The sequence below is a fragment of the Pteronotus mesoamericanus genome, unplaced genomic scaffold (genome assembly GCF_021234165.1).
Source record: "Pteronotus mesoamericanus isolate MK-2021 breed Mesoamerican mustached bat unplaced genomic scaffold, CSHL_Meso_final contig_78, whole genome shotgun sequence".
Lineage (NCBI taxonomy): Eukaryota > Metazoa > Chordata > Mammalia > Chiroptera > Mormoopidae > Pteronotus > Pteronotus mesoamericanus.
Genome location: NW_026555258.1, coordinates 29337795 through 29351130, shown reverse-complemented (window position 1 = coordinate 29351130; position 13336 = coordinate 29337795). Strand labels below are relative to the sequence as shown.

Sequence of the window (13336 nt, the reverse complement as noted above, 5' to 3'; positions counted from 1 at the left end):
CCGGAAGTGGGTCCGGAGGCGGGGCCCTACGTGCGCTGCAGCCGGGAGAAGTGATCAGGTAGGCTCCAGGCTTGTTGGGGGTTGGGGTGGGAGCTGAAGGGTCTGTCTCGATAGTGCTGCGGACTTTCCCGAGAAAGACTGCCGGGCAGCAGCGTTTAACAGTTGTATGGCGCGGTGTCCCACACCTTGGTACTTTCCCTACCAGCCCCTTTCGCACTCTCAGCCTGTGGGCCAGGCGGGGCCCACAGACGGGGTATTTTCGGGCCTGGGGTCTAGGTGTTCCATTGCCGAAGGTGCCTGAGGCGTGCAGCAGCTTCTGTGGACTAAAATTTAGAATGAGAAAATGGCTGGAGAATGCAAACAGAGGTTAGTCCTTCGCGAGGCGCCCAGGGATATGCTCATTAGATGGGACTTGGGTTAGAAAACTCAGAGATGAATAGGGTGGGAATTTATTAATTCAGCTACTATTTATCGAGCATCCATTATGTACCAAGCCCCTTTCTAGGCCTGGAGGATACAGTAGTGAACAAAGCAAACAGAACACTTGATTACATTATAAGAATGGGGAAGTTCCAACAAAAACTAAGTAAAATAAATGCCACGTTGGATAGTGCTAATCTAAATGAAGTGAGAAATGTAGTTGTATAATTGCCTAGGGGGAAGAGTGTTAGATGTAGAGAATAGCAAATGCAAAGGCCCTGAGGTGGGAATATCCTTGGTGTGTTTGAGGAACAGAAAGTAGGTCAGATGGAAGAGGACAGTAGATGGGGGAGGTAGACCTCAGTGGTAAGTACAGGCCATCATAAGGATTTTGGGGTTTTGGCTGTGCACTGTAAGTGAAGTGGAGAATCCAGCATGGTTCTGAGCGCAAGAGTGACACGATTGCCGATCCTTTAGGATGCGTTTATTCTGTGAGGCTCAGTACTGAGTGCTAGGGTGTGCATGTGAATTCATCCCTGGGAAGGTTTGTAATCTGGTGGGGAAACAGGCAGACCAGCTATCATAAAAGGCTGTGTCAGATAATTGCAGCCCCAGGAAAACAGAATGAGCATCATCCCCAAATCCTCAGGATGTGCTATTATGTAAAGTGCTTAGTAACTATTTGTTAAATGATTAATTAACTTGAGTAATCCCAGTACCAAGCCCTGGACCTGTAACGGAGGCTCAGGAAACATTTTTAAATAAAGAAATGAAATGCTACATGTGGGCATAGATCTCACATGGATTGATAGATCTGTCCTTCTGTGATGCCCCCCTTCACCTTTGCTTTCTGAGGATTGCTAGGTGGTAAGCTTCGATTTAGTATTTACTGAGCTTTCCATTCTGTGCCAGGCCTGTGCTAGGCACTGAAGATGCAAAGAAGAAAAAGATGTGGTCCCTTACCCTCATGAATGCCCAATATGCTTTATTACAGATTCTTCTGGTAGTGGTTGGAGTTGCTTCATTTGATTTTCAACATCACTGTGTCCCAAGTTCCTGGTCTGAAAAACACTCAGGGACTATAGGAATTTGGAGAGGTCAGGGATACAAAGAGTGGAATAGGAAAAAAGGGAATGGGGGCACCGCTGGTAAAATTTAGTTTATTCAACAAACATATATTTAAATACTGCTGTTTGCAAGATTCTTTGAACTGCTTAATATCTAGGTAGGTGTAGTTACACAGTCCCTCCTGAAAAGGAGTTCAGGTTGGTAGCAGAGAAAAGATGAGCATTGACTTTCTAGGTTTCTAAACAGCAAACAAAACTCTGCAGCGCCCCAGCCCCCAGCTACGTTACCCTACCTCTTTTCTCCTCAGCCAGACCTTCCCCAGTGAGAACATCCAATTCATTGCTTCCCAGTCATTCCCCAAAAGGTTTTGGTACAGAGGAGGATCTCAATGAATATTTATTGACAGACACAAATAAGAATGCAAAATGCTGTGGAGCTCCGGAGAGGAAGAGAGCACGTGGTTGTTAACCAACTAGCATTCATTTAACAAATTTGTTTGTTTTCTTCCCCTAATAAAATGAGGTTGTTAGGTATTGGACCAGTTTACCTTAAAGTTTCCATTTGTTCTTTTTTGAATGCCTAAATACAGAAAAATGTAGGTGACACTGATGGTTGGCCTTACAGTTTGTTCAGTCATCTAAAGGGACTGTTATAACGGGGGTCTGGATATCTTTTGCTTAAAAAGATACTTATAACCAACATCACTGTTCATATGTGAACAGTACAGTGCTTCTGAAATTTTTAAGAATAACTTGGTATTTTCCTTGTTTCTCTAGAAATATTATGTACACCATTTCATTTTGTGTGTGCCATAAATGCATAGTGACACAGTCAATCATATAAATAAATATACTAAAATTTGAACTTATTATTAAAGGACAGATTTTTAAGCAAAAGTAAACTCTAGCCTACACAGGGAAATGAACACAAATTTCAAATCTTAAAAATCTTTGCATTTTACTGTAAGTAAACTACACTTCAGAAAAAATTTAAAGTCCACCATAGCTAACAGAAACATAAACAATAAAAGGGGTTCATTTAAGTGACTTGAATTCTAGTGTTTCATCAGGAGTTGATAAAGTTCAAAGCTAATGAATCAAGAAGTCAGGGTGCACACAAACGATTTCAAGGTCAGGGGCTAACCACCAAAAGTGAAAGAGCCTGGCTAACAGTGGTTGCTGCTAGAGATGGAAGGGAGCAGAATGAGGATCATTACTTTTCATCATAAGTACATCTTTGACCATGTGGGTTATATTACATAGGTATACTTTTTAAAAGATAACACTTTTTCTAAGATGGTGGTAGCACACTGGACCCAGAGGAGCAGCCATGAGCAACGGTTGTACCATTCTTTGTGACAACTGTAGACTAGAGCATTTTTTTTATTCATATCTTCCAGGGATTTTGAATACCAGTTTGAAATTGTGACGTTCGTTAAGTGTGCTCTAACCGGGGTTCTGTATGTTTTTCTACCGCAGCACTTCTGAAGGGTATCAAAGGCTCTCACTGGTGACTGTGGCTTTCTGCTGCAGGCATACTTAATTGAGTTGGAGGAGGGAATTGATAGGTAGTTTAGAAATACAAATGTTGTTACATCACCAGCAACCTAGAATAATTCTTGGTTGATTTTGGGTCATTCTTTGCCATATTTTTTGACTCGCCCTTCATCCTCCAAGGATGTTTCTAGTACAGGACTTTGCATATGGTAGGTGCTCAATAAATATTTGCTAAAGAAATAGTTTTCAAAATAAACTGAAATATAAGGGGGTGGCTTTGGTCATTTCTGTCCTACCCTCAACTCATGAATGGATTTCAAAGAATGCCATAAATAACTTGGTTTTCTGTGCCACTGCAGCAGTGAATAAGTCATTGGGTTCCTTTGAGGTGTCAGGAATTGTGCTTGTCTTCTGACTAGTGGATTTGGCTCCCTTACTGCTGAAATGTTTCTGTGCTGATTCATTTTTCTGGAAGACACACATGCTTTTCAATAAACCTGTGTTAGTATTTACACACTTCTCTTTCAGTAATACAGAAACACTATTTGTAAAGTGGATACTGGAGAATACCTCTGTAAGTGAAATAATGTCTCACATAATTGTGCCTTTTCCTAACCTGGGTGAAAAGGAAAGAAGACTAAGCACATGGACCGGAAATTGGAAGGGAGTGCTCAGAAAACAGAGTCCCACATGCTGCAGGAGCAACGAGCCATTCTAGAAGACACAGGTGAAGATGGCGTCTCTGAAAGCTTCCAGCTTCTACAGATTGACGTGGAATGTGAGCATAGGGAGAAGAAGGCCCTGCCCGCAGACAGTGCAGTGTGGCGCTCGGTAAGCGCAGTGGGTGGCCGCGGGCTTTGAGATGATGGGATGTCCCGGAGACCCCTATTCTGAGGGTAGACACTGGTAGCAGACAGACTGGGAACGCGTTTGGTGTATTATTCTAAGGGCTAAATTTCTTACTAAGTGGTTTAGGCCTTGCATTCCATTTGTGTCATAAGATAAGTAAATAAAAGTTCAAGGAGAATTTTTGATACACCTCAGAAGGGGCAGGAAATTTAAACACTGCTTTAGGCCTTTCATGTCACATGACTTCTGGGGCTCTGCTTTTACTAAACACAATCTAGTCTACTTTTGTTGTAAAGACTAACTTCCTTTTTCTCTCCTAACTTTATATCTAAATTTAAAAAAATAAGTAACTTTCTAATATTCGTTTTCCTTTTTGGTGCTTATGAAGTTCTCAAACAATTTTGTTTTCTGGATAACCTAAGAAAAATGTCCAAAGAAAACAGAAACACTGGGAAAAGATAGTTGCAGCAAAGAAGAGCAAAAGAAAACAAGAAAAAGAAAGAAGAAAAGCCAACCGTGTAGAAAATTCAGGTAATAATAAATCCAGTTACTGATGTAATTATATTTATCTCTTTGCAAACTGGTGTCTGCATGTTCCTAGGAGAAGAGGAGTGTTGTTTTTAAGTAAAAACAAACATCTGGGAGGTGAGCCCTATTGTCTTATTTTGCTGGAAATCTAAGTATCAAAAAAAACAAAATTGAAGTCTCGCTTTCAAATATAAACTATCTAGCATACACATGTGTTTATAAGCTCAGAATTAGAAGGAATGATGCCAGCAAATAGCCAACATTTATTCAGTGCTGTGTGCTCGGTTCAGTGCTGAGAACTTTACATGGATTACCCTAAGGGGTAGGTCTTTTATTACCCTCATTTTGTAGGTGAAGAGACTGAGGCTCAGAAAAATTAAATAACATGCCTCAGACAATACAGGTAATAAATGAAAGAACTGAGATTGAGATCCAGCAACATGCTCCAGAGCCCACAGCCATCGTCCCCCTCCTCTACCTAAACTGACTAATGAATGAATACCTTGCACAAGTGTCGAGTTTCTAGTTTCTGTTCCTATGCAAGTGGTACTCACCTGGCTGGGGAAATGTGCTTCGTACTGAATATTCCTCTGTTTTCTCACTTATATTTTTTTCTGATATTTTCTACTCTAGGCATCTGCCCCCAGCACAGCAAACGTTTTCTGAGATCCTTAACCAAGGAGAAACTTTTGGAAGCCAAACACACAGGACCAAGACTCTGCATCGATTTAAGTATGACCCACCACATGTCTAAGAAGGTAGAACATCCACTAAGTTCCAAATTCCTGCTCACACGAGGAAAGTCCAGAAGGGAGCAGCTTTCACAGAGAGTTTCTGTGACTCTGTAGTAAACCAGCAAGTGTTTAGTTTCCTTCACGTGACTAAGTTCCAAGATGGCTGTCGTAAAGATTCAGGAAGAGAATAGACATCTTTCGGTTTAGTCTGCAAATTTTTACCTTACATTCTGTTTTGGGATCAACCCTTTGCCTATGTGGTTATGATGTCCCCAGTCTCGTTGGAGCCTTTCACTTTCAGTTCTCCAGAGATGAAATCTTTGGTCTTCTGCTGGGCAGAGGAATTTGCCTGGTTACATATTGTGGGGAGATTTCTGCAATGTATGTGTTTCAGTGATTGGGTTCTGGGGGTGGCTGAGCACATGGCACTCAACACTGAGCAGATAAGATGGATAGCAGCTTATAGTCACACATACTCAGCCCTGGGGGAGGGTGACACTGCACGCCATGCAGGGCCACATGGGGTTGCATTGGGAACAGAATGAACGACCAGGGACTGTGGGAGCAAGCTCTGTCATATCAAGAGGGTGGGTGCCCCCGATTCATGCAGGAAGCTGGGATTGGTCTATTGGAATAATTCTGTGGGCTGGCAGGGAATTAAAACCCACTCCTCATGGATAATCAGGAACTAGACCTGGTCCCTTTGATAAAAAGGATTGTTTAGCTAGGGGACCTTATCCATGGGAACAGAAATGGGAGAGGTACTTGGAGTTAGGCCATTCAAGGCCCATCCACTTTCACCAGATGTCAATGCAGCACACAGTATCAGGCCTGAATTTTAGGCCTCACCCCACAAAATAAACCTTTCTACATTCCAGTACCCCTGTTGTATGTGCTAGGGCTTGCCTGGTTTTCAGAGAAATAAAACTGAAGAGCTGCGGTTCGTACATGGAACCTCCAAATATAGCCCTCTGAAAAGGTCAACCAAGAATTTTCTGTTGTTTATATTGAGATATCAGATTAAATCAAACCCAAAGCCTTTTTTCTCTACTGAACCAAATCGGGCCAGATTGCAAGGTCTCTGAGTCAGGCTGGAAACTTCCAATTCTATTAGATCTCTTGGAGTTAGGGAGAAAGTGCCAAGTTTATTTGATGGACTTCTTTTTAATTGTAAACATCACATGGTAAGATTTCAGATAAAAGCTAAAAGAACAGTTTCAGATATCATATTAGGTATATAATGGCAGGTCCTAAAGGAGGAAAAATCTCAGGTTTTCCCTTAATACACTGTTTCTGGGCTACTATCATTACCTCAGCTTTCACCCAGAAGGTGTGATGCCGGGGGATGTAACACACACTCAGGCATGTACTCACTCCTGGAGCAAAGGGGTCATTCTAGTTCATAAGATTTTCCAGAGTAGCACTCAGTGCACTTACTGAGTAACCATGTGTTGATAATGAATTTAGGAGGAGGGCATGTTTACACCCTAAGTTGTTCTTATTTCTTTGAAGGAACTCAGTAGACTCGCTGGACAGATCCGGAGATTGTATGGCTCCAATAGGAAAGCTGACAGGCCATTCTGGATCTGCCTGACAGGATTCACAACAGACAGTCCCCTCTATGAAGAGTGTTTGAGGATGAATGATGGATTTTCTAGTTACCTGGTAAGCCTCATTTTGCATAATATTTGAATTGTTACCTAAAAAATAGGTTGTAGGGTAATTTTTTGACATTTTCAATTTTGATATTTTGTATGTATAAAAATTATGTGTTTTCATTATTACAATCTAAAAGAATTAAGACCTGCTCATCAGTTCTTATAGTTACATTTTTTCTTCTTTCAACCACATTGGCAAAAAGTATCTAGGACTGTATGCTTTTTCCTGTACATTGTATACTAGCCAGCGTACTCCAGGAATGTTTTGGGGAAATGGTGTGACTCCTTTCTTGTTCTCGATAATGCAGAATTATGAAACATGGGTTTTGGAGGAAGAGAAAGAATCCTTAAGGGAGTAATAGGGATTTAAGATGAGTTTTAGGGAATACCAAGTTACTTTTCAACTCTTTTCTTCACATCTCATAAGGGTAGTGATTGATATACAGGCAAGAATCCAGGGCAGTTCCTAAGAAATACCACTAAAAATGCCCCTGTGTGTTTGCATTATGTAGCTGAGAGGGGGCAGAGTGGCCTTTCTGAGGGAGGGCCACGGAGGCTGTGAGTGTGGGGACGCCCTGTGCAGTGCTGCAGGCGGTCGTGGTCACTGTTACTGACTCACAGTCCCCGCTGCAGCGCAGCCATTTCCAGCCTCACTTTCCTCTCTTGTCTTTGATGATTCCTGTATGTGAACCGCAGACCCACTCTCAGGGCCACGGCGTCCCCTTGCTCTCCTGTCTTCAGGCCTTTCTGGGGTCATTCCCTCCACTTTGAGTGCTCCCTTCTTTTGCTCACCTCTTCAGAAGCTCAGTTCCAGCATTCCCTTCACTGGAAAGTTGTCTCTGGTGTTGCCCCCTCCCTCGTGTGCACCCTGTTAAGCCTGTTAGGTATGGCCTCGTTACTCTGTCTCATTTTGTAGGGGTGAACATCTGTGCCTTTCCACTTGCCCTCCTCAGCGGAGCATTTTCTGAGAACAGGTTGTCAGACATGTAGCCCCTTGATGCAGCTACAGCCAAGCCTGATCGAAACTAGATGTCTGATAACTAGTTGCTAAAGTGCAGCTGTGTCTTAACCGAGTTCACGGTACATTGGATTATTTGTATTTTGCAGCTAGACATAACAGAGGAAGACTGTTTTAATTTATTCCCCCTGGAAACCCTTGTGTACCTGACTCCTGATTCAGAACATGGTATGTACTTTACTGCACAGCCTCCTGTAGCCCATTGTATCAAGCTAGTTTCCCGGATCGGCTTCCTCCATGGATCCTTTTTGGACCAATGTTACATTTTTTTCCCCAGAAAATCATCTATTTCAATGTAATTTTCCAATTCATTGATACTAAGTTGATCTTCATATTTTCTTCTAATTATCTCACATTCCTCTGTAATTCTAATTTTGTCTTTTTTTTCTGACTCCTAATGTTGATTTGAATCGACTAATTTTTTTTTCTTGATCAGATACACCAAAGATTTATATATTCAATTGGTCTTTTCAGAGAATTAGTAAATCTGCTATCTGTTTCCTATTTCATTAAGTTTCTACTTTTATCATTCTTTCCTTTTATTCTCTTTGGATTTAGAATTATGAAACAGATTTGATCTCATTGGCCTTCATTTCTTTATTAGCTCTTGAAGATGTTGATCTAGACAAAGTTTACATCCTTGGTGGACTTGTGGATGAAAGCATCCAGAAGGTAAGTATACATTTTAGGCTGAAAAACTGTAGTTTGAGAAGTGGCGCTTACTTTTAGAGGCACCTACCTTGTAATAATCTTACCCAAAAGGCCAAAAAAGTCAGAGGGAATACGAAGAAGGAGCCTATTCTGCCTGGGTTGGCCCTCCCACCTGTGAGTTCCCTCTCTGCTCATCAGCAATGCCAGCAATCCTGACCTGACAGAATCCAGTCAGGAACCGCAATGCGGAGTGTTTGGTAATTACCTCAGTAGCCATGGTTGAACTCCTTTCTTCTCTCCTCTCTTCATTTCTGTAAGGATCACTCTGATCTTGACCAAGGAAGCATTGACTCAGCCTTCTTAGCAGCTGTTTGTACTTTGTGAGAGAGTAGTTTGCTCCTTCTTAGTCCATCTTCCCTGCCAACATAGAAGCGCAACCTCAATAGTACTGTCCAGATTTCTTGTCTTACATTGGAATTTTATTGGGATAACTGGAATTTTTCTATATGTTTCTATTGTATAAATATTTGATGAGAATTTTGTTTGTATGTACAAATTAACATTACATAGATAATAAAGAATGGTGTAATAGTTAAATGTATAAAAAGGAATATAGTGAGAAATAAATCTTGTTCCCCAGTGTCCCCCACTTGAGAAAACCACTCTTTTCTTGTGTGTCCCTCTTGATACAGCCTCTGATCACACAAGTATCTATTTTGGGGTATATTTTTTGTATATGTGTGTTTTTCACAAGTGTGAGTGTATTTTACATATTTTTTATATATGTAAATGAAACACAACACAGATGTTATTTAACTGAATTGCATTTATTCTAAAAAGCTCAGTGTTTCATGACTTCATAGTCATAATCAGTGTAATAAAAACAAATAGTTGGGGGGGGGGCTGTTTTAAATTAAGGGAGATTAAAAAGACATACCGTAACAGCTAAATGCTGTCTCCCACAGCAGAGTGACAGCCCCCTTTTTTAGGCACCAAAGGGTAGAGGATCAGTGAGTATGATCTATAGATACACAGTTTTAACACATTATCCTCTCACTAACATTTAAACTGGAAAATAACTGGCACAGAGATTTGTCAGATGAATGGAACTTCTGGGTTGTTAATAGAGTTTGACTTCTTCACAGGAAAATGCTAAGAAAAACATTTATTCAAAGGAGTCATTTTGTCTTTAAATGTTCAGAAAACAAACACCAGACTGTAATCTCCTTCAGGGCAGCATCTAAGCCTCCTACTAACTTTGAATTCTATACGCTAGTTCAAAGTGGTTATAAAGGAATAAACTTTTTAAAGCAATCATAGCTCATATATGCAAGGAGTGTTATCCTTCACAGAACTTCTCTCTTGGAATTGTGTTTCATTTGAGTCTGAGAGGGAAGTAATCCCAGTGTCAGAACAAAGAAGGTGCTAGGCCTGCTTCACGCTATTACCATACTTAGTATGGTTGGTAGGGTGGCCAGTCAATTATGGGACTATAAATGAAAGGATATTGACAAGCTAGTACAAGGTCAGAAGACATTGGCCTGAATGATGAAGGGACTGAAAGCTAAGTCACGGTCAAGGACAGTTGACAGAACTGAGTGTGGAGACAAGAGGATTCATAGAGACATGACCCCTGCCTTCGAGAATCTGAATGGCCGTCTTGTGGAAGGGCCATCTGACTTGCTTGGTGTGGCCCTGGGAGAACAGAACTGGGGCTAGTGAGTGGAAGTCTCAGGAAAACACACACACACACACACACACACACACACACACACACACACAAAACTTGCCTCAATATCAAGAATTTCCTATTAACTGGTACTGTCAAAATTGGAATAGGTTTCCCCAGGATGTATGAATTTCCTGTCACAAGGGTTGTCCATTTAAAACTAGAGGCCGCTTGGGAGAGAGGTCATAGAGGATAAACAAATATGGATGATGGGTGGTCCAAGTCTGTTGAGGCCTCTTCCAAACCTTAGTATGTTAACTGTCCCAGTATCCTAAACCTTTCTCTTTGATCCTGAAATTGCAAACACATAGATGACCTTTTCCAGCTTCTTACAAGGTAGCAAATACAGTTTAAAATTCAGTTCATGGCTCAACGATATCTTTAAAGAGACATCAGTTACTTTTCTCTAAATTTAACCCTAAGCAGCCTTAGATTATTGGACATTTTGACTTCTTGCAACTCCTCTTTAGTTTTTAGAGCCCTTTCTCTCTCAACAGCAACAAAGGAGCATTAGCTCTCACGCCTAATGCTGTCTTGCAGCTGCTGGTGTACCTGACTTGAGTCCTGTCTCTCTCATCTCTAATTCGTTGCTACCAGTTGGCTATGAACTGAAAACTTGATATCTGGAAATGGGTCTTAGTGAGTTAAAGCTAGGCGTGTTCTCCTCTGATTGACTAGACTGCTCAGACTTTTGGATGCAGATTGTGGCTGCAGATATACCTCCTTTACGTTACTTCCTTCTTGGTTGTAAGTAGTAATGAGTGGAAGATAGTGGATAAATGGCTCCCAAATTAGTGAGGTGTTGTCACCCGTTTCTTACTTGAGACAAGTAAATATTCTTCATTCTCTGCAGTATTCTTAATTATCTGCAGGCTACTTATTTTTAATACTTATCATTAATTACGATTACAGATGGAAATTAAGAGTAGCGGTAATTGGGGGTTCTCACAATTTGCTATGCATTTTACAATGAGAATATCTTCATGAATTATCTTTAAAAGAAAAATATTTAACTGTGATTTACAGAAGGTGACATTTCAAAAGGCTCGAGAACACTCTGTCAAGACAGCCCGCTTGCCAATCCAGGAATACATGGTCAGACGCCAGAATGGGAAAAACTATCATTCGGAGATATTGACTATCAATCAAGGTGCTGCTCACATGGCCCACACTTAACATGTTATTAGTTCTGGTGTTGCTTTGCATTGTGTTTAAGTATGAATGTCCTTTGACGCAGTTTCCCCCTAATACTGATGTGCTCAGACTTTATTGGATGCACTTTGTGACATATATTCTGACCTCTTGAAAGTATTTTACATTTTCTTGCTAATTCCCAACTATGTTAAATACAGTTGAAATTATTGCCATAGCCTAGAATGCTGTCTTTAGCCTATCATTAATCAGTCAATTCCTATTTGTCATTCAAGATTCAGTTCACAAGTATCTTGGCTGCCCCTCTCCCCACCCTAGGCCATGTCCGGGCCCCTCCTCCGTGTTCCTGTCTTTTGCAGCATTGTCCAGTGGCTCTCTCTCTCAGTGTAAACTGAGGTCCTGTGGGCAAGCAGGGCCTGCATCTTTGCTTCTGTCTCCCCAGGATCTAATACCATGGGTGGTACAGAGTAGGTTTGTGGAAAGAAATAGTCCAAAATACCCTTTTCTCATTAGTTATCTGCTAGTTTTCTTTTTCTAGTGTGTGGTCACTGTGTTTTTTGTTTACCCTTCCAACAGTATTTGATATCCTGTCCACTTATTTTGATACTCAAAACTGGCCTGAAGCATTGAAGAAGGGAGTTTCTTCCAGAAAAGGCTATGTTCTTCAGAACTCAGTGGAATGATGGACAGCCTACAATCGCAGCTGCAGGAGATGAAGTTGCTGAAGGGGCCTTGACCAAAAAACAGAGCAAATGGTGGCAGGGGCACACACTTGCCTCTACTTGACGTCTTGGATCTTGAGTAGCACACAGGTTACTAACAACAGGGACCATATTTTATGCTCTTTTGTATCTCATGTAGTGCCTGGATCACAGGGAAGTGCCCAATCTATCTTGATTCAAGTAAAAAGTTTACATAACAGCCCTGGTCAGTGTGGCTCAGTTGGTTGGGTGTTATCCCACAGGTCTTAAGGTCCCTGGTTCAATTGCCAGTCAGAGCACATGCCTAGGTTGCAGATTCGGTCCCCAGTCAGGGTGTGTACAAGAGGCAGCTGACCAATGTTTCTCTTCCTCCCTTCCCCTCTCTTTAAAAAAGAAATAATAAAATCTTCTTTAAAAAAACTTTACATAAGGAATTAGCTCTTTAACTACATGGCTTTTGATGTGTTCATTTTTGTACATCTATTTGTGTACTCTTTAGAGATAGCTTACTAACCTTGTGATATCAAGAAGTTTAATTTTCACTAAACTGGCATCATAAAGTTACAGCTTTGTCCAGGATCCTCTGATCATGCTGAATTTCCGAACTCAGTAATATGCTGTACATGTGCTGCTCAGAATCGGCGTGTCCCATCGTAGCTCACTTTAAGCCCCCATTGAATTTTTTTCTCACCTGTGGCTCCTATTTTATCTCCTGTTCCAAGTAGGCTGTGGAGGGCTTCTCCTAACTAGCCTCCTTACAGGACAATTTGTGGGAGTATTGTTGTATCCTTCAGAGCCTAGAGGTTGAGAATATAGGCCAAGTGAAAATCTCTGCCTCAGGTTCTTGCACTAGAAGGATAAGTGTCTTCTGCAATTACTAGGAATAAATGAGTTACTCCAAGCAAAACACTTGGAACATGGTATGTGAACACATGATAATTGTTAACTGTTACATACTCACCACTAAATAATTGGATTACATGTGATTTTTGTTTGCTTCTTTGTACTTTTTATGTATTCTACATTTTCTTTGGGGAACATGTTTTATTATTATCAGAATATAATTATTTTGCCACAGCTGGCATGGCTCAGTGGATTGAGTGCCAGCCTGCAAGCCAGACTTGCCAGTTTGATTCCCATTCAGGGCACATGCCTAGGTTGCAGGCCAGGTCCCCGGTGAGGGGCATGTGAGAGGCAACTGAACATTGATGTTTCTCTCCCTAACTTTCTTCCTCCCCTTCTCTAAAAATCAAATTTAAAAAAATCATTTTAATGCTTACTTCCAGTTTATTACAGAAACTGCTCTAGCAAAACTAAGTTAACACCAAGTAA

General features: G+C 41.1%; 1 protein-coding gene across 2 annotated transcripts; it reads left to right on the top strand.

Moving 5' to 3' along the window:
• Window positions 1-12378, top strand: TRMT10B (tRNA methyltransferase 10B). 2 transcript variants are annotated; one of them, XM_054584966.1, is made up of 9 exons: window positions 1-58; window positions 3613-3815; window positions 4256-4364; window positions 4995-5119; window positions 6608-6760; window positions 7861-7939; window positions 8376-8443; window positions 11178-11301; window positions 11880-12378. In XM_054584966.1, the coding sequence occupies exons 2-9, from the start codon at window positions 3630-3632 to the stop codon at window positions 11984-11986; spliced, it is 951 nt and encodes a 316-aa protein (XP_054440941.1). In that variant the 5' UTR covers window positions 1-58; window positions 3613-3629; the 3' UTR covers window positions 11987-12378. The 2 variants fall into 2 exon arrangements, with proteins under 2 accessions (XP_054440941.1, XP_054440940.1); XM_054584965.1 differs by lacking the exon at window positions 1-58 and adding an exon at window positions 264-366.
• The last annotated feature ends 958 nt before the right edge of the window (window positions 12379-13336 follow it).